Source organism: Acyrthosiphon pisum, chromosome A1 (genome assembly GCF_005508785.2).
Source record: "Acyrthosiphon pisum isolate AL4f chromosome A1, pea_aphid_22Mar2018_4r6ur, whole genome shotgun sequence".
NCBI classification, from domain to species: domain Eukaryota; kingdom Metazoa; phylum Arthropoda; class Insecta; order Hemiptera; family Aphididae; genus Acyrthosiphon; species Acyrthosiphon pisum.
This window is the reverse complement of record NC_042494.1, coordinates 1,566,758-1,593,286: the sequence shown is the minus strand read 5'-3', so window position 1 is coordinate 1,593,286 and position 26,529 is coordinate 1,566,758. Positions and strand designations below refer to the sequence as shown.

The window sequence follows — 26,529 nt, the reverse complement described above, 5'->3', positions numbered from 1 at the left end:
CATTGGAAAATGAACGAGTTCCTTTTTTAGTTCCAAATAAAATAATAATTCTTATTTAATCATTTATTGTTTTTTTTTCATATTATGCATATTTCTTTAATTTTTATTTATAATATATAACTACAACTAGGTACATATTTTATATGTTTATGTAATATATTATTATATATTTTGAGATTTTCTTCAAAATTAAATTTTTGGCTAACGTATGTCGATTGTCTATATATATCGATACTCGATAACGATCACTAATTAGCAATATACATTATAGAGATTAAAAAATATATCTTAATTTAAATTTTTACATACTTATCTGTGTAAATTATTGGAACTAGAAAGGATCGAACAATTTTGTTATTTTTCCTTAAAAAAAAGAACTAGTTCATTTTCTCGTTCTTTTTTTATAAAAAGGAATTCTTTCATCGTCCCGTTCTTTAAAAAGGAATTCGTTCCTTTTGGAACTCGTTCCTTCCAAACACTGCGCTTTTGGGAGTGAACGTATAAATGCTTCTACGTCGCCCAGTTAACAAATTGTCCGTGCCGATAATGAATAAATATTTAATTTAAGTCTAAAAAGTAAATATAAATTATTAATAATATGAAAATAAAATTACGTGTAAACATCAACTCTTCCGGTGAAACCTAGCTAGAATGCCGGCCGTCGCCGAAGAAACAGCTACCTATCTTCTTCTATCTTCTTCATCTTTCTCCGAACTGAAAAGTTTTATAATAATAACCTTAGTTCCTGTTATAACTTACATTATAATATAATATGCGGCTTAACGAACTGTCCATCTATATAGAAGGTTTATTTTTTTTTTTGTTCACTGAATTATTAGAATTGTAAGTCGTTGACGACGAATGTTGACAATTTATTGACGATTGTCATAGCCCATAGATGATATAAAATATATTATCTATTATGATAAATCCTTGGACCTTATATATTATATTCAGTACCTATGCGGTCTCAGTGGCGTATTTACGGGGGGGGGAGTCCAAGGGGTCCGGAATGCGGACCCCCCGCATTGACTCGTGTTTCGTACATGTTAAATGTTGTATTTTTACATGATTAAGAAAAACAAATTTTATCATACGATATGAAGGATTTTGTAAAAAAATTTCGAAGCTTCAGTTATTTGATATCAACATTTTCAATTAATATCGTGATTTTTTTATTAGGTAGTTTGGTACTGAAAATGGTTGAAAAATACCGAGTTCATTTTTTAATTCAAATATTTTGTAGTCTTGTACATTGCCAGTATCTACAGCCACTCTAGAGAGATCTTTTTCAACCTTAAAAAGTTGAAAAGTTATCTAAGATCAACTATGTATGAAATAATGTATTTTAGGAAATATTTTTATAAAAGTTATATTATACTTATAATATAACTATATTAGATTCTGAATGGGGCAATAAAGGTAGTGGTGTTAAAAGATCAAAAGAAAAATTAAGGAAAAACGGGAATTTTATGCAAAATCGATTTTGGTTTTTGTTGTAGGTAACTCTAAAACAAATGACCGTAGATACACATTTTGACTTATTTTGAGCTGTTAATTTTAAGTTTTCATCTTTTTTAGTTTTTTATTCTATATTTATCAATAAAATTTTATTTTTTGGGTAAAAAAGCTTGAAAATTTAATAGTAGGATCCTAACATATTTTTTCAAAGACAGATGAAAAATATTAAAAATCCAGTCACAATTTTTTTTTTAAGTATTTTAAGTTCAAAAATTGACAAAATACGTAAAATGTGCAAAATATTTTGGGTTAGAAATTCATAAAAAATTTTTCTATTTAAATCTAAAATTTGAAAATGTAATACAAGTTACCTCATAAGATTGTCTATCTTTATAAAAAAAAAAAATATCTACAAGCAAATCAAATTAAATTTTCCTAACCTACCCGTCTTCGCTCAGAATCGTTTTTCTTATACAATGATATTATATCATTGAATTTAAACTTAACACCATCCATTACAGTGACCCACTTGTAACCTACTGTACAGAAGAGCGACATCCACTTACCCACCTTTTTAAATTTACAAATTATTTTGCTGTTATAGATGTATAAAATGTTCAATTTCCACAGCTAAGAATTGAAAAAATAAAACAAGGATCCATGGAACTTGTTCATTCTGTAAGTAATAAATCTAAAAAATATATTTAAATTACAGGCTACCGTATTATAACAATATAAATATTAAAATATAATAAAATATCCTAGGTTAACAGTCTCTGCTCAGAATCATTTTTCATATCCAATGACATTACATCATTGAATTCAAATTTAACACTATTCATTACAGCGACCCACTTACCCACTTTTCAAAATAAATTCTGGGTGTTTTCTCAAAATGTTGATTTTTTTCATGTAAACAAAATCAAATAAATATATTAGGTATATATTCATTACTAACATAATTTGCATTATACAAATAGCAAATAAATGAAAACTAAAGAAAATGTTATGATTGGAGTATTTAACATAATAATATAATACATTTTATGAAAATACAACTTTTGATTTTAATAGCTTCTAATACAAACAGCAATGATGAATATTTTGGTAAATTGTGATACCTAGTAGCTACTTATAAGTATAATAAATAATATAATAATATATCAATACATTAACATAATAAAAATTGTATGGGTATAAGTTTGAACTATTTTCTTGTATATAAAAAAATTTTGCTACAATACAAATATAAAATACAGTTTTTTATTAATCCGTCACTACTTGCGTGGTTTTTGATGCCACATTCACTCATGAGAGATAAACATTTACTCCTTTGTTTTTTATACAAAAATATATTTCTTTAAATATTTTATATACACCCATAAATTAAGATACTAAAAGTTATGGACACAAAACTATTAAAGTTAGTTTTATATTTTCATTTCAAGTTTAACTAGGTGAATATTTATGCTGCGCGACAGTGACCGGTTCGTAATAGAAAAAGGAGTTCAATACAGGTTGTTTTCTATATATATATATTGTGTCATGTAAATGTGTATAGTAAGTGATCATAGTTTTAAATTGAATAATAATTTGTTGATTTATTAATGTTACATTGGCACTTATCATTAATACAAATACACAACCTAGTTTGAAGCAATAGATTACCTTATTTTATTGATGATGAACAGTTGTACTAAGAAAAATAATATAGCTCTGTGAATAATTTTCATTCTTAATTGAAATACCTATTAGTAGTAGAGTATAAATATATTTATAAAATAAATAATTAACAGCAGCAATGTCAAAAAAAATTAAAGACATTCACTTGCGGACAGTTCAACTGTTCTATCTTGTATGATTCGGGAAAGTTAACATACAAGTTAAAATATTATGAAAGTTAACTAGGATAATATAATAACAAATTTCTAGTTTTTGTTGAAAACAAATACTTTCAGTGTAATTAAAAAGAACAACTAATTTTCTTAAATTAAATAACTGACCCTTTTTCATTCTATTTATTATTTTGTAAATGCATTTTAAGAAATGGCAACAATAGGAACAATATTATATAACATTTTTCATATTACTAAACCACACATTTATTTTAGTATTTTCTTGTATGTCTTTGAAAGCCATACAGCCTTCGATACTTGAAAGAGTACCATACACAGCTAGATCGGCCAAGTTTGGTTTATTACCGCCCATGAAAGTTCCACCATTTTTTTCCACTGCTTTTACCCATGTATTACATTCTTCATATAATGATTGACGTACATCATCTTTTAGCATGTACCTATAAAACATTAACTATTGTAGTCATAAATTATTATGAATTATTTAATAATTAAATAAAATTACTTTTTCTTCAATTTTTTACTAATTAGCCACATCATAAAGGCACCACCATATATCATAAGACTTGTTTCCCAAAAGGGGAAATTTTTTTCCCATTCACCTGCTATTGAAAACCATTTAAAAGAGTCAATAGCTTCCGATAGAGTACGGTAAGCATTTGGTGAGAGCGCATGGACCAAGGTATCATCAGACCATTTTCTCCATTGTCTTTCATTTCTAAAAAAAATATCATATTATGTTAATTCGATTATTTTCAAATATAATAACTTACTCAAAGTTTAAACGTTTTGATTTTTCAGATTCGTCTTCATTCATTATAAAATATTTGTTCATGATGTCTGTCTTTCTCTTTCCGTCTACATCAACATAGGATATTGATGGATAAAAATTTGCAATATCTTCAATGGTAAATGTTTTATCTTTTAAATAAGAAGCCAGAGCAGATACGATCATTGTACTATCGGTAAGTGGTTGGTAACCATTACTTGATTTTACTAATAGAATGGGAACTTTTTTATAATCTGACCAACTTATTTGCTGTTTGAGAATAGGGTCTACTTCAATGATATCATACGGCACCTTTACATAATCAAGAAATGCTCGTACCTTACAACAAAATGGACAAGTTGGATACTGAAATAAAATAAAATTGGCTGTCTCATCATTATTGTGTCGTACCTGAAATTTAAATTATAAATATGTTCAATACATTTAAATGTCACTATAAGTTGAGAGTAATGCCATACTTTACGGGTGACCTTCAGATCAGTAGGTAACGTCTTCAAGATTGGTATTTGTGTTGGAGTATTTACTATTGCACCAGGCAATTTTCTCTCTGAATATGAAAAATATGAATATGCTGCTCCAACTACGATACCAATGGCCACACCACCGCCTATTAAACGTACTGTGCTGGTACGTTTTTTAGCATGTTTAGCTAATGGTGACTCACTATTGAAATGTTTCAAACGACTAAATGTATTGTTTATACGTAATAAAGACGGTCCTCCAGTAACTGTTTTTAAACGGGCAACAGCCACTCGCAATGCCATTTTTTTCAAGCTTTAATGTCACTTAGATAGTTAGATACCTAGAAAAAAATGTAAATATGTACCTACACTTGTTTTTTTAATACATTTACTTAATTAAAACCACCAGGTTTAATTCGGTCAATTATTTCAACTTTTTAAACTAACAAATAAAATAATTAACAAGTAACAACTAAGACTTAAAATTTTAGATCAATAGATCATTATTAAGATTCAAAGTACAGAATTTTACAGATCGTCTAATACAGTAATACTAGTAAGTAGTAATACTCTAATATCAAAATTGAAAATAAGTTTAATATAATAATATCTACCTCGATGTATGATACTACTATCTACAGATTACACAAATCAAAAAATTTTTTAACTTCATGTTTAATATTTTTTTTGGTGCAACTTTGGGTGCATGCACTGGCTTATCAACCTCTCTGGCACATGTTTGTTGATAAGAATATAAGATAGAATTATAGAAATGGTCCTAGCACAGAGAGAACCAACTAGACTACAACACTAATTAATGAATACATTATAGTCGTCCGATTTCAAGTCTTCTCAGTTTAATCGTTTAATAATTCTAAATTCCTTTTCAAGTTAAACCTCATTAGCCATGGCAGGTAAAATGATCGACCTGAACAATTTAAACGTGCAGCAATTAGCAAAAATGAAGGAACAGGTATACAAAGAAGTGAGTTTAATACAAGACTCGTTGCAATCTTTGAAAATTGCACAGAAAAGGTACATTAGTTCACAAGAGGCGCTGGAAAGTGCCAAAGGACGACCATCTGGTACATCCATGATGATTCCTTTAACCAAGTCCATGTACGCCGCTGGACAATTAGTCAATCCTGAGCATGTGACTGTATGCATAGGGGCTGGATATTTTTTGAAGCTCGAAATTAACGACGCGATTCAATACTTCAAAAGACGTGTCAACTTCCTCGTGGAACGTATGGAAGGCATCCAACAGATTGGTTTAGAAAAACAGAAGTTACAGAATGTTGTTACTGAAGTACTAGAGATGAAATTACAACAAGCTCAAACTGAAAATAAATAAACAACAGTTATGCTAACACTTTTTAATTATTTTTTCCTAACATTTAATTGATATAAAGCTATGTTTTGTTTTTAATACTTATTAAACTAATCAAATTTTGGTTAAATATTTTCTGTAAATGATTGGTACTGCTTCTTGTCCTTCTTATTGAAGTATATTTTTTGTATTGCATTAATCATTTTTACTGTTAACAAATTTAATATGCATGTGTTCAATTATTGAATTAAAATATTATATGTATTTAAGATTCTAACAATTAAAATATATATAAATTATTAATAGATCAAATTTTTAAATATTTTGTTCAACTATCATAAGTATATTTATACAAAATTAAGTAACAGTAATAGAAAATCTAAAGATTTTATTTTTTGTAGCAGCGTTTGTATATTTTATGATTAATATATGAGAGTGATAAATGCTGTCTGCTAAACTAACTAAGCATCTCCAACTGGCTAGTTTCAAATTTTAAAATGTAAGGACATTTATTTTATCTATTTTTATCACTATTTTATCAACTATAATTATAATTTAAAGCACCCTCCAATAAAAATCTATAGAAATAATATTAATTATATTAATAAAAATATGTTAATTAATGTACATAATATAATGTTGTCATACTCATGCTGTATATTTTATTGCAATATCTATTATCTTCTGGATTTATAATTGATGATTCAATGCAGTGCCATAGCCTATTATAAGTCTATTCTATAATCAATGCTAGTGGTCATGGCTAGGGCGCTAGGCTAAGTAGAGTCGTAGACAAGCTACTAGAAATTCGCTAAACTAAACCGGTGTGAAAAATAATGCACCGGGATGTTTGCACTATATCATTTACATGGTTCACTATCCCGGTGAGGGATAATTTTAAACCGGTTTAGTGCCCGTATTAGAATAGTTGAACTCCGGTTAAACCACCGAATTCGGCCGGTAAAATCAGTGGTTCAAGCGTAACCGCGGTTTAAACTATGATTGTAAAACGTTAAACGGGCCCTAGCTGCAGCTAGTAAGCTACAACTGGCCATTTGGGTAATGAATCCACGGATACTGTACAATATTATGTTGTCCGTTGTACTTATTGACCGCGTGACAACACTGTATTTTAGCCTACATGTAAGACGTGGGGCCGGACGTTTATAATCGGCCTTTTGTTGTCAGTTTTCTCTATTGACAGGTAAGCATCAGCTGTCCCAGTGTCATGTCGTATTATCGTTTACATAATATTACATAGTTGTCTAGTACCACAATACTACATAGTACATTGGCGCATAGAAAATAAATACCACACAACCACATAGTACATACACCGTCTATAGGGCATAGACTTTTAGCAGACCGGCCGAACGTGTAGAAAATACTTAAAGTATTTGGTTAATTAGCACTGCTCGTCAGACACCACTGATAGTAATCAGTGACTTGAGTTAGCAGTGGTCAGTGGACACTGGCCAGTGAGCTGTTCCGCCGTTCCGGGCATAGAATAAGATACCGGGTATCCGGGCACCGTTGTCCGTTGTGCCCATGAGGTGTTTTAATAGTTAAATATTATGTAAGTTTAATGTTTTTTTTTTTTTTTTATAATATTGATTATTCACTAATTTAACGTGCCAATTACTATTATTTAACAGTAAGTACTCGACAAAAGGATGGCCAATCGAACGGTAAAAGATGCAAAAACCATTCACGGGACAAATCCTCAGTATTTGATAGAAAAGATCATCCGGTCTCGTATTTACGACAATAAGTTCTGGAAAGAAGAATGCTTTGCTTTGTCTGCCGAGTTATTGGTGGACAAGGCCATGTTAATGCGATTTATAGGTGGAGTATTTGGAGGTAATATCAAACCCACACCTTTCTTGTGTTTGACGTTGAAGATGTTACAAATACAACCAGAAAAAGACATCATTGTGGAGTTCATAAAAAATGAAGAATTCAAATATGTCCGCGCGCTTGGGGCATTTTATATGCGTTTGACAGGCTCGTCAGTGGATTGTTATAAATATCTGGAACCATTGTTGGCAGACAGTCGTAAGTTAAGAAGACAAAATCGGGATGGCCAGTTCGAGCTTATATACATTGATGAATTTATTGACTCACTGCTACGAGACGAACGTGTTTGTGACGTTATATTACCACGTATACAAAGCAGACATGTACTGGAAGAAAATAATGAGTTAGAACCCAAAGTTTCTATACTTGAAGAGGACATAGAAGAAGGTGTTGAATCATCAGATGAAGAGGAGCCTACAGATAAAAGAAGAGAAAAGGAACACAGGAATAAACATTCCCCTGTGAAAGAAAAAAGAAGAGACAGAGAGCGTGATAAGAGGAATAGAGATAGAGATCGAGATCGAAGAGATCGTGATAGGGGCGATAGAAGAGATAGAGACCGACATAGAAGGAGTAGAAGTCATGATCGAGAACGATCAAGAAGACATAGGTCAAGATCACCTTATAGAAAATAAAACAACACTTTTCAATTGTAAATACATGTATATTTTTTTTCAACAAATAAATAATTTGAATTCAATCAAAATAATCTTCTATATCAATATTAGGATCTAACAAATCATCCATTAAATTAGTTACATCAATTTGGTTCAGTATTAAATTCTCACACATTTCTTCGAGATCTGTATCTCCAATAAGCATTGCTCCAACTACTCTTCCGTTTTGTAATACTAATTTTATGTATTCTTGACCATTGGTTACACGAACCAATAGCTCACATTCCTTTTTGTCCAATCCTTGTGCATTATATAAGCCTAATAATATAACTTTGAAACCAAAAAATGATGTTACATGCGTAAACAGTTCAAAACAAAAGTCTTGCAACAGTGTTTCATTTATGTGTTTAAAATGCATGCACTTGGCTGCATACATTCCCATTTGTCTCGCTTGAGTCCACAGTCTCATTTGAAACCAATGTTCAGAAGTCCAATCTACAGTGCATACATCACCGGCTGCAAAAATATCTGACAGACTTGTTTCCATTTTCCAGTCTACTTTAATACCACCATCACTAGCAATGTCAACACTAGTACCGTCTCTTATATCCAAATTGCTATTCGGTGTTACTCCAGTAGCAGATACAACAAAATCGCATTCATACACTTTGCCGTTTGTTAATTCTACTCTTACTATATCGCTTTTAGAAATATTTTTGATCTCAGCCTTATACTCGATAATAACATTTTTACCGTCATGGTTTCCAAACATTGCACCACAGTGCCAGTCAGGACCTAGTGCAGCTCCAGAGGTACGTTCTCCAGAATATCTAAATCTTTTTATTACTTTGTCACTTGATTGCTGAGTGTTTAGGTAGTTACTAAAAAACTCTGCTGCTCCAGCATCCAGAAAATGTGAACTAATGTGTTCATCCCTAATAACCCAAATAATTTCAATACCATTTAATTTATACACCAAATCTGTGGCAATACCACCATTACCAACAATCAATACTCTATTAGCAGCACCAACAATTGATTGAAAATACTCCACAGAGTGTGTATCACGCAATCCAATAACATAATCTTTGTCATCCAACAGTTTTGGAGTAGCGCCTGTACACAAACACAATTTTTTATACTTGATTTCCTGATGATTTTCTGTATAAATTATGTGCTCAATTGAGTTAACTGCTATAACTTTATCTATTATGTATTCTGTATTCTCAATACATTGGAGATTTCTATCCTCGACTTTGAATCCTGTAGCAATTTTGGTGTAAAACTTTATATCAGTGACCACTTTAACAATTGGCGATTCTGAAATTAACAGCACTGGCTCTGTTGTATACAATTTCAAAGCTTCAACACAACTTATACCAGCTATACCACCACCGATCACAACGTAAGTCGAGTCAATTCGCTGGTTCTGACTCATTGTGCTATTTATTATGATAATTAATAATAATAATAATAATAGTTGCACGGTACTCACATTCCATAATCTCGATTATAATTTATAAACTACGGGTTCACACATATTTATATTATATAATAAATTATCAAATCAGAATACATAAAGTATATACTAAACAGAGAACAAAATATAAACATTTACAGTTTTGAAAATATTTAAAATTCTACCAAGTGATAACACTATCAATCATTATGGAATAAACTGAAGAGGGAGAAATTAAGAAATCAAAAAATAATACAAAAAATATAATCTATAACTATGTTGGATATTACAAAGAACAATAATAACAATTTAATTATTTTTTATACATTTCATCATAACACACATAAATACAATAATAAGTTGAGTATTTCACAAATTTACAATTTATATTACATTGTGTAAGTAGGTAACAACAAATATAAAAAAATCATGTTTGAATATTTTATAGATACAATTTCTAGGCAATATTTTATAATTGTGACAACTATCAATCTCAACTAATATATTCACAGTTGAAATAATTTATATTTTTCTTAAATAATTGGAGTTAATAAAATTACAAATAATATTGAAAAAACTAGTTGTAAGAATATCAAAACATACTTAACAATCATTCTTTATTATTTTTAATTTTATAAATTTAACATATTTTTCAAACTGATATAAAGAAAGATATTGTAGAAGAACTTAAAAAGTTGAAAATGTATAACTATTATTTATAATCCTTAAGTATAATCATGAATATATATTACCTATTAATATATAATTAATACTATCACAAATTCTGGATTCAATTACATATAATAGTTAATTTTAAAACATGGGAATATTAAATATAAACAACGAATCCTCTTCTTTTTTCATCCATTGAGTTAGTTTAGTTACGGCATTTGTCGCACATTCTTTAGAAACTAGTGGCTCAAAACTCATATACAATTCAACATCGTCAGTTGCCTAGAAGAATGTCAAAATCACTCATATAATTTAACTTCTAATATAATTTTTCTACATAATATAATCATATTATACATAATTTACATACCCAAGCCAGCATAGTTTCAGCTGTTAATTGTTGAAAAATTACTTTCAATGTACGACCAGGGAAATTCATTTGGCTGATCAATGAACTATAAACTGACATGAGGTTTTGTTGTAGTGCGATGGTATTATATGGAGAAGTAAATGGAGGGCACCAGTGTTGTGAGCGGTTTTTGTTCTTGTACAAAAGATGCCGTAGTCCAGTAATATTTGCTCGTGCTAAGCTGACGGGTTGACGAATAATAGCTTCGTTGATTTCATGGAGACAATCATTGCAACGCATTTTCTATTACAAAATATATATATATATATATATATATTTATTTAATAGGTAAATAACATTTTCATACAGTCCAATAGTTATAAATGACTATGCAATGAAGCAAGATTAGTATTAAAACATTAAGTAAATAAAACATACTTCTGTGATTTTTCTTTTGGCGTCGGAAAGTGCAAAAAAAAGATTATGATCAATTGTTAACAAAACTAGACATGCTTGACAATCTTCTGCCAAATATGATATATGAGCGTGCATGTAACCACTGAAAAAGTTATAAACACAAACACAATGAGAAGACTATTTTGGTTTAATAATTTAAAAAAAATATATTTAAAGAATATTATTTTTACCTAGAATCAAATGTAGGTAAACAAATAGGTGTCCAAGTCTCTGCTGTTTTAAACGATTCTGTTGAATTGATTAGGTTTAATATTAAGTGAATATCGGATACATGCAGCGAGTATTTTTTCATACGTACAATCGATATAATGTGTTTTTGAGCAATCAATAAACCAAATACTAAATTCTAAAGATACCAAATATTTATTAATATTGAATAAAATAATTAAAAATATATCATTAAGTTTTTACTTTTATTTTACTGCATTGTGTCAATATGGTTTGTGTTATTTTATCTCTGCTACTAGATGGCATTTGTAGACAACTAATGGAATCCAATAAAAATCCTGGATCAGTCTCAGTAAACGTTATAAGCTTGTCTATCAATCTTTCAGATCCACTCATTAATCGCCTCAAATCAAAATTAGTTCTATTGTGGAAGATTTTTTTTAACTGTGTTAATGTCAATGTACTAATTATATTGTTATAGACATATCTGAAAGCAAAAACATATTCATTTAAAATTATTAAAATTTTATTAATTTAGTTTTAGATGTATTTATGGTATATTATAAATTACGTTAATTGTTTTTTAATTTGGTCATTCGGCTCAGAAGATTGGGAAACACCGACCAGTATGATAGGATCTTTATTTAAAAACACTATTCGAGTCTGACCGCAACAAATCGACTGTAATGTGTCATTTGAATCTTGGGTCACCGACACTAAAGCTATCATTAAGCCAAAAAGGGAGGCCATTTGGTTTTCATTTCCAAACCTATACATGAAATGTATAAAAGTAAAATTAATAAGAAGTGTTATTTTTGAGATATAAATGCAATTTACCGGAAACTAAACATTTACAATATTTATTTATTTAATATTTTTATAATCTACATCTTATTAATACATTGAATAATGTCCGGCCAACTGCATTTGTTCCACACATGCTTACTAACAATATTATATTTACCGTGTGTATATAGGTTTACCAGCTGTACTTAAAACAAATATATGTTTGTTATTTTCTTTAAGTTGATCAAATAAAATTTCATAAGAACTTCCCTGTTCTGAACTACTTGGTTCAGGCTCATTTTCAGTAACAGATTTACTAATTACTGGATCGTGTATTGCAATATCATTTATATCAGAAATCAGTGTGTCTGTGTCAGTTTCTTGAGTTTTCTCCATATCATATCCTAGAAGAACAAAATTAATAAGTATCTCACTAAAAAATACATTGTAAAGAACACATTTTGTCATTACATGACTGTTGATTAATTTATAAGAAAAAAAAATTTTGGAGATTATATATTATCATACCTGGGTAATAGAAATCCAATGAATATGGAATGCATAGAAATACTTAATGGTTTAATACAAACCAAACAACTCAATTCAGTAAAAAACCCACATTGGCAATGGTAATAGAGGAAAACGATTTTGCAGAAACTTTGGAACCTGCACTGAAAACGTATAAAACAATTATAAAGACCAGCTTCGATCCTCACACGACCAGTCAATCACAAGCCCTAAGCAGCGAATATAATATATAATTACATTTAAACTGGTGGCAAAAATTCAACACCAACGAGCAGCACATTCAGATGGCATTTGGCGGTCATGGGCATTCAACAGTTCGGCACGTCGTGAGTACTGAGTACTCGACACTCGACAGGCACAGCACAAAATTTATCGTTCATATTGTTCAGATTTTCAGAAATTCAGAATATTATTATTTATTATCGTCGCACAAAAATCGCAGATAAGACTCCGTGATAACATATTATTTATTTATATTTGTACTTTATATTTGTTGTTTGTTTTCAGTCAGTGGTGATAAGAGTTGTGATGAAAAGAATAACGAGAAAAAAACGAATAAAACACTGATTTTTTTTTTTATAAACAGTAAAAAAGTTGGTTTTCGTTAGAGATAACCATAAGCATACTATCACAGTATCATGAGATAAACGAGACCGCACACGCAAATGGGCGTTGGTCCGCGGTGCGCACGCGCATTTTCTGGTCAATTTGTTTTCTTATCAGAAAAGCGTATTCATCGAAATTGATTGATAAACAAATATTTGGCCCGCATAACGTCCCAGTCCCGGGTCGCGTACCTCCAGCTATACATTTTGTCGCTTGCGGAATTATCATAGTAGCGTACACTGTACAGATATCGCAAATTGTTGTTTGTCGATGTTATAGGTGTCTAATATCGGCGATTTGTAAATTAGTATTATACAGTTGTCCTTTAACCAGTTTACACGAATTCCAAATTCCAAACACTTTTCGTTGATGGCTATGACTCTGGGAAAGGATACCATGGGGTTAGTGTTGTTATATATAATATTATGTTTATTTATTTTATATAATTTGTTTGTGTATTATTTTATTCCTACATAATTTAATTCTGTACTTTAGAGAGCAGCCAATATTTACATGCAAGGCCCATGTGTTCCACATAGATCCTAAGACAAAAAAATCATGGATATCGGCATCTACAGTGGCTGTCAATGTTTCATTCTTTTTCGACTCCCACCGGGCATTGTATCGCATCATTAGTGTTGAAGGAAGCAAAGTATGTATCTAAAATATTTGTTAACAAAATTAAAAGCTAACCATTATTAACACATTTCTTAATTTTTACATAATTTAGGCCGTCATTAACAGTACTATAACTCCAAATATGTCATTTACAAAAACATCACAAAAATTCGGTCAGTGGACCGACAATAGGGCAAATACTGTTTATGGTCTTGGGTTTTCTTCTGAACAAGAACTGAATAAAGTATTTATTAATTAAACAATCTTAGATATCTATGTTTTGCTTATAATTTAGCTGTTATAAATAATAAATACCATCTAAATATTTTATTAGTTCATACACAAGTTTGAAGAAGTAAAAGAAAAAACAAGACAATCGGCAGTAAGTGGACCACAGCAGATTCAACAAGCGTTTATGAGTTCAACAACACCAATTACAAGTGCTAATGCTAGTCCTGTAACTACACGTATTAGTCAGTCATCTGATGGTCAAAGTATTATTGAACCTCCCAACATGACACCAACAGATCCAAATACTACTCCTGAAGATACTAATTCAACTGAACAAATGATTAACCAGATGTCTAAAACTATGATTTCCAATGCTAATCATGTAATGAATATTAATACTAACATTTTATAACAGTTATATTGTACAATTTACATTTTATATCTAGGCCGCAGAGAGTCCAAAACATCAAGGGAGCAATGATGGACGTATGAGTGGTGGAAATTCTATGTTACCTGAATCTCAATTAAAATATGAAAATGAAAGATTAAAATTAGCTTTAACTCATAGGTAAAATTATCATTAATAACCCTAGATCACACCCATTTAAAATATTTACGAGAATACACACACACAGTCTTTTTAGTTACACATAGTATGGCAAAAATCATAGTCAACTAACCAGTCACAATGAAAATATCTAACTATAAATTTCGTTTATTGAGCAGCAATTATTAGAAACACAATTAAAAAATAACCCATGATTGATTTTTTACGATCACGTACAGGGTGGTTTTTACTGTATATTAAATATTAATAGGTAATGCCTGGTAATGAACTTTGAACACTTTTATATTACTGATATCAGGTCGTATGCAGTTGGGATTTGTATCTAATTTTAGTTTATCTCCTAATTAGAAGGTACCTAGGTTGGAATAGGTTCATATTTTGTATTTTTAAACAATGAACAAAATTCTAAAAGACCGATCTTTTTGACCGTGAAGGGTGTGCTCTAAGGTTAATTAAAAATTTTAAATAATAATTATTTTTTAATAATCATTACCTATGTTCTTATTTCTGCGTTCAGTTCAGCAAATGCAAAAAAATGGGAGATTGAACTTCAGACACTAAAGAACAATAATTTAAGATTAACCAATGCATTACAAGAAAGCACAGCTAATGTAGATGAATGGAAACGCCAGTTGCAATCTTATAAAGAGGAAAATCAGCGATTGAAAACTAGATACCTTGACGCTGAAGTAGCCAAAGGTAAATTGGTTTATAATTGATTGGATAATAATATTAAAAAAAGTAGAACATTAATGTACTTATTATCTTTAGGAGGATCTGAAGTTGCTTCAGAATTAAGAAATGAGTTAACTAGTCTACGCTTGAAGGTTGAAAACCTTGATGGTGAATTGAAAAGTAAAAATGAAGAAATCCAAAAGATGACTATGAATAGAATGCCACTTGAAGAAAAATGCAAGGTAATAAAAAACTGAAATATACATATTATTGAAAAGAAAAAAATATTATTTTTAAATTTTATAATTTTTTTATTGTTTTTAGGTACTTAGTCAAGAGAATGCAGAACTTCAAGCTGCAGTTAGCCTAGCACAAGCACAATTGGAAACAGCTTTGGCAGCACAAGAATCACAACGGCGTGTTATAGATACACTCAACAATAGCCTATTTGTACGTATACAAGAATTGGCTGCAATACACAGAGAAATGACAACTGCTATTCAAACCTAAGGTATATTGATTTGTGAATAGTTAAATACCAAATGATTGATCGTAGAAAGCAATTTAAAATTTAATTCATTTTTTTAAATCACATAATTATATGGTTTTTTATTTATGTTATTATTTTATTTATAAGAAACTGTTGAGTGACTATTATTGAGTAAATCAATGGAAAATATTATATTTAAAAAAAAACAAGTTCATCTAGATCAAAAATGTATACAAATAAAATTATCTTTTATCAATTTTGCATATTTATAACTTAATTCAATTTTTAATTTCTTGTATATTCATTATTTGTGATTGACTAAGATTTAGAAATAAATTATGTATAAATTTGTATAATCTTGAAGAAAGTTGATGAACTAGAAGTATTAATACAATGTAACCATTAAATACTGTTATAATTAGTGCTTGGAAGTTATAGGAATTAAAATCGATAAATACACAAACAAAATATAAAAATTAAAAAAAAAATTATATTTTATTAATTGCTGTGTCTAGACCAGTGTTGCATCGAGACAATTATGGGGGGGGGGGGGGGTCACTTGTTTTTTTTGGGAGTCAGTAGATAGTATCTATACTGGCAATACGGTATATGTTAATGGTATTAACACTATTAGGTGTGTTAATCATAAAGAGTATTGTAAATTTTTTTTAAAGTATTAATTATACCTGAATTCAACGCTGATCTAGATGCCCAGACGTGATCGATAAGATAATATATGACAGACTATGGTCGGTAGAATATGGTACCTTTAACCAGTGTCAACACCTAACATACACAAATTAGCAGAATACTATAAACAATTATTTTGGCATATAGTCATAACTCATAGATAGTGCATATTTGATTGTGTGATATCAACTTGCGTAGCCATATAATTGAAAAAAAATTTCATTAGGTATATAAAAGATTGTACCATAACTTTCCTTACTTATAAATGCTTATCAAAACATTACAAGGAGATCCTATATTAAATTTTCAAGATTTTTAGTTGAAAATAATTTTTACCAACGTATAATATTCTTCCTAACTTTTGAGCCCTACTTATATAATACTGTTTGATAAAATTTAAATGCATAACTTATTTCTTTGGAACTAATTAATTAATTAGTTATTTTAATGACGCAGAATACTTTTATTTGATGCCTTGATAGCCAAATGAGTACCAATTTTGATATTTAATCGCTAAATAAAATTAAATCTTCTTTTAAGTAAACCAAAAATAAAAAAAGTTAATACACCTATGAATGATTGATTTACAATTATACTAATAAAAAAAATATAATTTTCAAAAAATAGAAATTTGTTCAAATTATTGTAAGTATTCCAATTTTTTGTGCAAAAATTTAAATTAGTATTATTATTAAATAGTTAAAAAAATTAGGTATAAATATTATTTTATACATCTAAAAAATGTAATGAATGTTGAAATAAAAGGAGTATCAAAATTAACGTTTTTATATATCCACCCATGTTTAGTTCCTTTGTGCTATAATACTAAAAATAATTCTGAGATTTACGAGAAAAATATTGTTAATCAACATTTATAGTGTTTCAAACATTTTTATGTGCAATTTATTTTTTAAGATTTAAGAGCTTATCAAATAATTCGGCCTAAATTTAATAAGTATTACAATTGTTATTATTTTTTTTTTTAATGTATTATTATCATAAGTATTAGACTATTTTTACAAGTCCAATTATTTCATTCTCACATCACAAGTGTACTTTTGGTATTTTTGATTATTTGTTTATTTTGATAGTTAAATTTTTTTTCTTTATCATTAAAATTTTTATTAAAGAAATGTTGGCGGCTTACCGCTGTATAATTAATGTGCAATGTGTTATACTATTGTTTTTAATACTTTTTATAGTTATCTTGAGTTTATTTAATTTACAAACATATAATAATCGATGCCATATTTTGTATGTTTATAGATAAATATTAAAATTGATTTTCTTTAAAGAAAAAACTCACTTATACTTATCTAATTTACAAAATTTTTCAATCTGTAATTTAATTTTTTAATATTTTACTGCTGTTCACTTCATTAATTATGCAAATAGGTTTTAAATCATATTTAAGTATTAAAACTTTTAGTTATAAATTATATATTTATTTTTAGTTTTTTTGACTGAATTTATTTTTTCATATTATTGTAAACATATAATGCGATAAATAATATTATACTTATTTTCTACTTAGAATTGCAATGATAAAGAAAAACCTAAATTATTAATTATAAACATTTGGCTTCCTTGTGATTTAAAATACTTAAGTAATATCATATTGAATAGTTTCAATTGTTTTATTGTAGAATACTACTCAACTTAATGATTAATTTATATATCATTTAATGTGATAAATTATAATATTGTGTTTACAATTTATTATAAATGTATGTAGTTAGTCGAAAATGATATGAATCATAAGATGTAACCATAAGCTTTTAGAAAATTGTAATACTCATAGACAAATGTATTATTTATATATTTAATTTTTTAATAATATTGCATTAGAGTATTAATTATTGTGTATACTTTGATTATAGTGTTCATGTATAAAAATGATCAAAATATATTCAAATAAAATATTTATTTTTTATTACGACCCATAAAAGGCTGACAAGTTTGATCTGACATGTGAATTTAAAAAAATAAAAATTCAATTAGTGATAATAAAGGTGTTGTAGAATTGTTTTGAAGCCACAAATTATAAATAAATAGTACCTATAACATTTTTTTTTCAATCAGAATTGTTTTTTATTTTATTTTACTCGTATTTTAATTTGTATCTATAACATTCAACTTTCCTAAAATATTTTATGCCAATATTTTAGGTATATAACATTTGATAAATCATTATGTCATCAAGCTTTTTGTTAATTTTTCAATTTAAGGTTTATAAAAATATTAATTGCATTATTTGTGCCAATTACACCTGTTATTTTAATATATACATTTAATATGTTTATTATATTCCTACTTAATTGTGTATTCATTACTGAATAATTCTAATTAATTTTAAGTTTAATTATATTACTTACGCATTTGTACCTCAAATCATAATATTTTAGTAACATGATTTGAAATTGTATTTAATCTTATATTTATTTAAATTTGTATTTTATCTGATATAATTGAGTAAATATTGTATATATAATATATACTCAATGCTAATATGCATATCGCATAATTATGTCAATGAGTCAAATAAATATAATTAAGGCTATTTAAAAAATGTATGTAATATATTACATTATTTTTCCATTATAATAATGATATTAAGTAGCTAAAACATAATTTTTAATTATTGATAATAAAAATATATTTAAAAAATGTTGGCTTTTGTGAACACAAAAAAAAATTATCCCATTAGTGTATATGTATATACCTATATATATTTAAGTGGTATTGGTATTATACTGTTGTAAGATTCCAGTGGCTTTTCTATAAATAGTTATATGATCTAAGTACTGTTGAATGGTGTCCAGTGGTTGAAAAATATCATTCATACGGTTCTGAAAAGTATATTATAAAAATACATCTTTATAATTCATAAATGTCAAATGATATTAATAATATTGAAAGTATTATAGTATTATAGGTTGTGAGTAATTTTCCAATAATTTACATAATTAAATAATTTTAACGTCTAATATTATTTATAAGGATAAATTTTACAGTATTTAAAATGTGTGACTCATGTTTATAAATCAAAAAGTAATGTTTCATTTTAACCCCTCATTCTAATTTAATTTGTACATTTGTATATATATATTCTCATGCAGTTTCTGATAGTAAATAATGAATGATTAATGGATTAAAAAAAATAATAGTCCTTAATTAATTTAGAACCTAAGAAGTAGGTATACGTAAGTATACATATAATATTTTTTTCTGTTCATTAATTAAATAAGACTTATAATTATTTGTGTTTAGTTAATTATTATACTATATATCTTACACTTAACCTAAAAATATATTTAACATATTGACGAACATGACTACTCTAGGAGTTATGTACATACATACATACATACATACATATATTTGGTAGTCACTCTCATTAGGCAAACTCCATAGATTAGGTATTTTTTTTTTTTGCCCGAATTGTTAGTAAGTCACAATAGGACACTAGATAATTTACAATGTGGTGAAGCCATAAGAAACACAACTGCTCTAGCAGTCATGCCATTTTATGACTTTTAATGTATTATAAATGTTATACCAGTCATGGTCATAGTTCGACCTATTTTATTATGACTGCTATAGTAGAGACTCTCCGTCAACGTGTTAATGTATATGAAAATAGTTTTGGAATGGAACTTACCTAATTTGTACAAAAATTAGTTTTTTTATAATAAAAGCCAACTGTATTTTGTTTCCAACAAATTTATATATTTTACTTACTTGAAAATAATGTGGTGGGATATTTGATACACAAGATCCTAAAAATCCTTGAAGAAATTCTCGTAACATATCCCAACATAAGCCAAATACAACACAAGGCCGATATTCTGCCTGAAATAAAAATTAAGCCGCATTAAAACCATGACAAATTAACATATATGGATAATGCATCAATGCATCTAGAAATTATAATAAAAATCTAAGAAAACATTCAATTGATTTATATAAATGTATTAAACATTATACGAAAATATGAAATCTGAGCATTTCTTATTAATATTATTATTATAATAACTCATGAGACAAATCCCATTATTTGTTACCTCCACAATAATGCCTTTAACATTGTGATTAATATTTATTGCACCAATTTTAATAACAAAATCGTTTAGCTCAAATCTTGGACCTCTAATCTCAACTTTGGATTTTTTAGAGGTATACACAGACGACATTTTCAACAAGAGCAAATCAAATAATGCATCTGCTACAACAGGCACAGTTTTTCCAGTACCATTATCAAGGATTGCAAACACTGATGCTGGCTGTTCTGAATTATGAAATACATGTAATGTTCGTTGGGCACCTAGACAGGAATTTCTTTTAGTTAATTTTCACCAAATTTAATATTATTTTGTTAGGTACAACTCACCTAATTGAGGTATAGATGCGTATGTCTCACAGTCAACAAGAAATGTACCACATTGTTTGGCACCAAGTGCATTTACTCTTTTTGTAAGAAATTCAATTATCTGAGCACCTGTACGATTTTCTTTCATCGGAAACTGTTGTATACTACAAACATTCAAAATAAATAGATACAAACACATACAAGTAGTTAGTTTTAATTTAAAAATAAAAAATAAAACTTCTGAGATACTAACATTGTAACGCCCATTTTAAGAATTGAAAAATATAAACGTTGAATGTTAAAAAAATATATTAAAATATGTTACAACATTACAACAACACATTTAAAATACTAATATTAATTGGTATAACCAAACTAAATCAAAAATTCTAATTGGGTATTTTTGGTACCAACTATTACTTATTACTACTTGGAAGTTATTCGGCATTAGTTTGCAATAAAATGTTGTCACTTTACAGTAAACAGTGAACACCAAACAATTTCAAATTTTAATGGCTATCCGTTATCCCAGAGAACACAGTAGAAAACTACTTCTTCAATTCTTTGGTTCTACTTTCTACTGTTGTCCGTTTGATTATTTAATATTTTCTGTATACGGATTACGGATACGGTATGATAAAAAAATAAAATGTTTGCTGAGGATTCTTATCAACTTATAATAAATTCACGGTACAACGCCATCTATGTCTAAGTGTTTTGGTTATCGGTTCAATAAATAATTCAGATGTCTTGACTGTTTTTCCACTTTCCCAGGAATTACCTACCGGCAACCTATGAATTATGATCACGGTTTAAGATAGTAGACCTATCTTAAACCGTGATTATGATATATACTTAGGTACCTAATAAGTAATAAGTAATAATTACAGTGGCGGTGCCAGGGGAGGCCCGGGCCTATCTTTAAAAGTCATGAGCCCTCCCCGTGGTCTAACCCAAAATGTAAATTAAAAATAAATCTTAATCGTTTACCAGCGTCTGAATACAAAAATTATAAGTAGCCAAGTAGGTACCTAATTAGTAAATAATTTAAAAATAAGAATGACGTGAGTTGTATAATTGAATTGGCACTACAACATATAATATTTATTCTCAATCAAAATATTTATAGTTATATGTTATTGTTTTATAATAGTTTTGCTTGTTATTTTGATTTTTAGGTCATTTTTAGGCATCGTCACTCAAGCTCGTGTGCAGAATTTCTTCATCGAGGCAGTTACAAAAAAAAAGAAATGTATAAAATGGATACGCTATCAATTATTAGTAAATTATATTACTATATTTACATACATTTTTTAAGTATATAAAAAGTGTTTGAATCAATTAATTATGTTTTATTAGAAAAATAAAGGGTTGTCAAGTGGGTGTCGCTCCGCTGTACAGTAGGCTACAAGTGGGTCTCTAATATGGGTAGTGTTAAATTTGAATTCAATAATATAATAATATCATTGTACAGTAGAATTCCGATTATCCGTATACTATGTTATACTAATATTATATTATACTAATTAACATAAGCGTGCGCAGAATTTCTGGCAGGGTAGTCACATACATAAGTACATAAAAAATTAACACACGCACATATTACGTATATATTATAATATTCATATTCATGCTTAAGTTATAACAACTAATTTGGATGGGGTAACCTTATTTAACTTCATTTACCATAGGTAGTAAAAAAGTATTTTATGATTGACTATCAATTATCATATTAATATTTAATATTGAGGTGGGCCGGGGAGTTCGCAGAGTAGTCAAGTGCCTACCATGATTACCCCGTGCGCACGCTTATCCTAATTAATGTCAAGGGTGGTCCGGATAAGCAAATATCCGGATGATTGACATATGACATTTTAAAAATTATATAGGTAGGTAGGTCGATTTGCTTTAATTTTTAAGCTAACGCGTTATAGCCGCGGCATAACACATGAATTTCTGAGCGTAAATTTGGTATGTTACGCTTTAGTCAGACGGAGAAAACACATGTGGTCACATGTGGCGTCCTTTTAAAAGACCGACCTTTTTTTTCGTCCGGTTAATTGGACGTCCGTTTGATTGGCGTTCGGATAATCAGAGTTCTACTGTACAAGAAAAACGATTCTGAGCGAAGACGGTCGGACACCTTATGATATTATTGTGAATAAAGTTAGTAATTTATATAATTATATAGTTAGTTATTATATAAGTTAGTAATTTATATAATATAACCTATTTGCGTGGAGCCTTGTTTTAAATTTTCAATCCTTAGCTATAAAAGTTGAGCATTTTACAAATGTTGTCAAAAATCGAACTTTAAATGCTCATAAAAAAAATTGTGAATATGTATTTTTAATATTTTTAACATGCTATTAAGCAGTATATCAGGAGCATTGTATTACATTTTGACGCTTTTTGGCCAAACAAATAAACCTTTATTGATATTCAAAGAAAAAAAAATATACAAAATTGTAATTTCAAATTGTCCGTAAACAGCTCAAAAAGAGTCAAATAGCAAATTCGCTACATGAGAAATCGAGTATATCCAATCTTGTAAAAATATGAACTTCAAACGCTCATAACAATGTAATTTGATTTACTTGTATACATTTTTTTCAAAGGTAGACAAACTTATGAGTCATATGAGATCTGTGGTCATTCGTTTTAGTTGTTTAAGAGTTACACCAAAAACCAAAATCGGGTTTGTGTGAAAATACTGCAAAAATACTTTTGTATTTGTAAAAAACATTCCTATTAACTAATTAAATAAGTCTTTTTACTGTAAGTAGGTGCCTCGTGCATACATTCAATAAATTATTTTGTATACGATTTTTGTATACTAGTTGTTAAGTACAAAATATTATAAATAATATATAATTTTTTAATCTACGTATAATACGTATAATTACGTTTGTAATTAAATATTAATTATAGATACTAATTAATGTTTAAAAAATATTTATTCAACCATTTGCATGGCATGTGGTTGTGAGTAATATTGTAGTCTGGGGAATTTTTTCCTAGGGTTGGGGATTTTTTTTCCGGGGGATTTTTTTTCCGATTACCGTGAAAATGTTATGAATTGAAATGTACATTAAAATGTACCAGTCATTTTTTTAGAGTTAGGAAATGTTTGGGGGGAGGCTTAGCCCCTAAAGCCCTCCCCTATTTGTGCCTATGTTGAGTAGGTACTTACAAAATTACTACCTAGTGAAACTGAAGAGTTTGATTTAGTTCATAATTACTTAATTCAAATCTGTGTTATTATTAAATTTTTTTGATATGTATAATTTAATTGGTTGTTTGAAGATTCTTAGACAATAAGAGATTGAATAATAATGTAGCTATATAAGTACCTGCGTGTTTACCAGAATGTAAAATACACTTGGAATCATCGAAAAAGATTGTATGGAAGGACCTTCTACATGAAAGAGAAAAAGAATAAAAAGTAATTGATTGTTAGAACAAACAACTATACTCTGTCCCACGAGAGAACATGCCGGTTCTGCGCATCCCTCTACGTCACCCTGCTATCGAAACTTGTTCCCCTATGACAGGGTGTCGCGCGGAGGAACCAGTTTTGGTCGGTGCGTGGAATGATCTCTCATGGGACAGAATATAATAGAAATACAATACTAATTCGATAAAATATAGTTTGTGTTATGTTTAACTATTTACTAGCAAATCGTCCAATATTGGTATTCTACTTAAAATTGGGTTGGATTTCACTGGGTCGGACCATGCTTTATCTACCATTTTTGTCAAAACCACAGTTATAGACACTATTGAAAACATTAATTGGCTAATTTTAATAATATATTTTTTTAGAAAAACAGTAAACATTTTAAAACTGATAGTTTTTTCACTTTTCTCATTTCTATTGATTTCAAAATAGGTGTAAAAATATACCTACGCAGTTGTATGTTTTTTATGATTATCTATAATATACATATAGAAATAATGTGAAACACTTCGACAGTCTTTAATATTTAGAACAAAAGAATAATATTACATAAATAATATTTGGTTTTTCAGAAAATTATTATTATTTTATATATAATATAATATATAAATAAGTTTTAAAAATCAAAATTTAATTTTAAATCTATGAAATTTATATTAGGAAAAATAACAAAATTAACGTGACTAAAATAAATTAACTCGTTAAGTTATAGGAATTACTTAAAAAAAAAAAAGAAACTTGTTAAGTAGAAGTTATTTATGTAAATAAAATAAAGTTATTTAGTTAAAAGTAACTTAACTTTTTAACTTACCTTTAAATTTTTAACTCGTTATTGCCCAGCCTTGTCTATTACCATAGCTCATAGGTCATAGTCGCAGAGTCGCATATAGAGAATAGACATATTATCCTTGACCTGTAGTTTTAATTAGAATTTTAATAAGAACATAATATATTGTTGGCTGATTTCAATATCAACAGATTATCATGCTTAAATTATCGTTCAATTAAATTTGGCAACGTTGGAAAAAAAATAAGATATCGAGCGTTTTCAATCGTGTTAATGAAAAATAACGTTCTCAATCTTATTTTACCGGCTGTGGCTGCAATGCTGCATGGGGTGGGGGTGCCAAGTTCCTCTAGTTAGAGCCATCAACTCGTACCAGTCTTGTCTGATTAATTTGATTTTGAATAAAATATATTTTTATAATTTAATCTACTGGCATATATATATATACGTGGCTCAACTGTGTTTTTGATACAAATACCAGCTATACCTACCAAACAGATTATTTAAAAATTACATTTTGACTAGGCCGCAAAAAATATGCTTGCACCTTCGCCGATAAAATATATTTAATTGCGACAACATGTATTCAAAATCCATTAACATATCGATAATCAACCACTTATATAGGCTTATAATATTTGTCTAATGATTTAAATATTTTGTGCTAATGTTAACAGAGGCCTATACAAAAGAACAAAAGGGATAGTGGATCAGATTCTCATGGGATTTTTGTTTTAATAAGTCCTGTAACTTGTTACAAAGTCTAAACAATTCTAGAAACTATCAAACAAATTCAAACAATAGCGTTCTAAATTAATGTATTTAACCTGAAATAAAATGGGCATTATTCTGGTTAAATGGAATTTTTCGATATATTTAAAACGTCGACTGTCATAATATAGTGTAAGGTCTACTGCAGATATAAAAATGATAGAACCTGCATGCAGCCCGCTGATTATTACACGGGCTTATATTATATTCTTTGAGAGATACAGACTAATCTATTTTCTTTGGTTAACACTGTATCTCTATGACCTTATACTTTATGACCTTCGATAAAAATGTTTCGACTTTTCGTAAAAGTATGGACTCAGACCAGTAGCTCTAGAGGGGGGGCATTTCCCAGGACCTTGCCTTTAAAGTTAAACTTTTTTACCAAGAGACTCCAGAAAACCTTCCACCGTCACTAAGGGCGTACGTCATTTATTGTGCGACACTACAATT

The 26,529-nt window shown here is 28.6% G+C and overlaps 7 protein-coding genes across 10 annotated transcripts; 3 read left to right on the top strand and 4 right to left on the bottom strand.

Moving 5' to 3' along the window:
* Nucleotides 1–2,710: 2,710 nt before the first annotated feature.
* Nucleotides 2,711–5,148, bottom strand: LOC100162234 (prostaglandin E synthase 2). The gene is made up of 4 exons (XM_001949200.5): nucleotides 4,566–5,148; nucleotides 4,091–4,497; nucleotides 3,823–4,035; nucleotides 2,711–3,757 (listed from the first exon to the last, which is right to left on the bottom strand). The coding sequence occupies exons 1-4, from the start codon at nucleotides 4,869–4,871 to the stop codon at nucleotides 3,529–3,531; spliced, it is 1,155 nt and encodes a 384-aa protein (XP_001949235.1). The 5' UTR covers nucleotides 4,872–5,148; the 3' UTR covers nucleotides 2,711–3,528.
* A 180-nt stretch (nucleotides 5,149–5,328) lies between these two features.
* On the top strand, nucleotides 5,329–6,549 carry LOC100166994 (prefoldin subunit 5-like). Its single transcript, NM_001162260.2, is given in 1 exon segment — nucleotides 5,329–6,549. A coding segment is annotated over 1 exon segment (447 nt). The 5' UTR covers nucleotides 5,329–5,475; the 3' UTR covers nucleotides 5,923–6,549.
* Nucleotides 6,550–7,084: 535 nt separating this feature from the next.
* On the top strand, nucleotides 7,085–8,461 carry LOC100160194 (pre-mRNA-splicing factor 38-like). 2 transcript variants are annotated; one of them, NM_001162611.1, is given in 3 exon segments: nucleotides 7,085–7,385; nucleotides 7,421–7,474; nucleotides 7,554–8,461. In NM_001162611.1, a coding segment is annotated over 1 exon segment (819 nt). In that variant the 5' UTR covers nucleotides 7,085–7,385; nucleotides 7,421–7,474; nucleotides 7,554–7,571; the 3' UTR covers nucleotides 8,391–8,461.
* On the bottom strand, nucleotides 8,399–10,024 carry LOC103308313 (pyridine nucleotide-disulfide oxidoreductase domain-containing protein 1). Its single transcript, XM_008181473.3, has one exon. The coding sequence runs from the start codon at nucleotides 9,808–9,810 to the stop codon at nucleotides 8,452–8,454; it is 1,359 nt and encodes a 452-aa protein (XP_008179695.1). The 5' UTR covers nucleotides 9,811–10,024; the 3' UTR covers nucleotides 8,399–8,451.
* A 582-nt stretch (nucleotides 10,025–10,606) lies between these two features.
* LOC100162893 (protein SAND) lies at nucleotides 10,607–13,286 on the bottom strand. Of its 2 annotated transcripts, none has more exons than XM_008181471.3 (9): nucleotides 13,049–13,286; nucleotides 12,812–12,954; nucleotides 12,462–12,687; nucleotides 12,069–12,266; nucleotides 11,741–11,984; nucleotides 11,500–11,675; nucleotides 11,291–11,411; nucleotides 10,874–11,155; nucleotides 10,607–10,785 (listed from the first exon to the last, which is right to left on the bottom strand). In XM_008181471.3, exons 3-9 carry the CDS (start codon nucleotides 12,677–12,679, stop codon nucleotides 10,645–10,647), a joined length of 1,380 nt encoding a protein of 459 aa, XP_008179693.1. In that variant the 5' UTR covers nucleotides 12,680–12,687; nucleotides 12,812–12,954; nucleotides 13,049–13,286; the 3' UTR covers nucleotides 10,607–10,644. The 2 variants fall into 2 exon arrangements, with proteins under 2 accessions (XP_008179693.1, XP_008179694.1); XM_008181472.3 differs by having other exon boundaries at nucleotides 12,812–12,949.
* A 269-nt stretch (nucleotides 13,287–13,555) lies between these two features.
* Nucleotides 13,556–17,015, top strand: LOC100160870 (homer protein homolog 2). Its single transcript, XM_001950039.5, has 8 exons — nucleotides 13,556–13,818; nucleotides 13,913–14,069; nucleotides 14,148–14,279; nucleotides 14,370–14,648; nucleotides 14,713–14,834; nucleotides 15,352–15,533; nucleotides 15,606–15,751; nucleotides 15,834–17,015. Exons 1-8 carry the CDS (start codon nucleotides 13,787–13,789, stop codon nucleotides 16,017–16,019), a joined length of 1,236 nt encoding a protein of 411 aa, XP_001950074.2. The 5' UTR covers nucleotides 13,556–13,786; the 3' UTR covers nucleotides 16,020–17,015.
* A 2,322-nt stretch (nucleotides 17,016–19,337) lies between these two features.
* On the bottom strand, nucleotides 19,338–25,348 carry LOC100169069 (mediator of RNA polymerase II transcription subunit 20). 2 transcript variants are annotated; one of them, XM_029486478.1, is made up of 5 exons: nucleotides 25,330–25,348; nucleotides 21,080–21,222; nucleotides 20,754–21,013; nucleotides 20,431–20,541; nucleotides 19,338–19,538 (listed from the first exon to the last, which is right to left on the bottom strand). In XM_029486478.1, exons 2-5 carry the CDS (start codon nucleotides 21,204–21,206, stop codon nucleotides 19,422–19,424), a joined length of 615 nt encoding a protein of 204 aa, XP_029342338.1. In that variant the 5' UTR covers nucleotides 21,207–21,222; nucleotides 25,330–25,348; the 3' UTR covers nucleotides 19,338–19,421. The 2 variants fall into 2 exon arrangements, with proteins under 2 accessions (XP_029342338.1, XP_001949764.1); XM_001949729.5 differs by lacking the exon at nucleotides 25,330–25,348 and adding an exon at nucleotides 21,312–21,696.
* Between the last annotated feature and the right edge of the window lie 1,181 nt (nucleotides 25,349–26,529).

Bases quoted from the DNA above. Each gene is read 5' to 3' on its own strand.
- LOC103308313 (XM_008181473.3), bottom strand. From the start codon at position 9,810: ATGAGTCAGAACCAGCGAATTGACTCGACTTACGTTGTGATCGGTGGT.
- LOC100160870 (XM_001950039.5), top strand. From the start codon at position 13,787: ATGGCTATGACTCTGGGAAAGGATACCATGGG. The intron at 13,819-13,912 runs GTTAGTGTTGTT...TCTGTACTTTAG, and splicing joins CTGGGAAAGGATACCATGGG to AGAGCAGCCAATATTTACAT. The intron at 14,280-14,369 runs GTATTTATTAAT...ATATTTTATTAG, and splicing joins CTGAACAAGAACTGAATAAA to TTCATACACAAGTTTGAAGA.
- LOC100162234 (XM_001949200.5), bottom strand. From the start codon at position 4,871: ATGGCATTGCGAGTGGCTGTTGCCCGTTTAAAAACAGTTACTGGAGGA. The intron at 4,498-4,565 runs GTATGGCATTAC...TTTAAATTTCAG, and splicing joins ATCTGAAGGTCACCCGTAAA to GTACGACACAATAATGATGA. The intron at 4,036-4,090 runs GTAAGTTATTAT...TATTTTTTTTAG, and splicing joins TCAAAACGTTTAAACTTTGA to AAATGAAAGACAATGGAGAA.
- LOC100160194 (XM_008181467.3), top strand. From the start codon at position 7,572: ATGGCCAATCGAACGGTAAAAGATGCAAAAACCATTCACGGGACAAAT.
- LOC100162893 (XM_008181471.3), bottom strand. From the start codon at position 12,679: ATGGAGAAAACTCAAGAAACTGACACAGACACACTGATTTCTGATATA. The intron at 11,676-11,740 runs GTAAAAACTTAA...TGGTATCTTTAG, and splicing joins CACAATGCAGTAAAATAAAA to AATTTAGTATTTGGTTTATT. The intron at 11,412-11,499 runs GTAAAAATAATA...TAACTTTTTCAG, and splicing joins TTACCTACATTTGATTCTAG to TGGTTACATGCACGCTCATA.
- LOC100169069 (XM_001949729.5), bottom strand. The intron at 21,014-21,079 runs GTGAGTTGTACC...ATTCCTGTCTAG, and splicing joins CGCATCTATACCTCAATTAG to GTGCCCAACGAACATTACAT. The intron at 20,542-20,753 runs GTAACAAATAAT...TTTTTATTTCAG, and splicing joins TTAAAGGCATTATTGTGGAG to GCAGAATATCGGCCTTGTGT.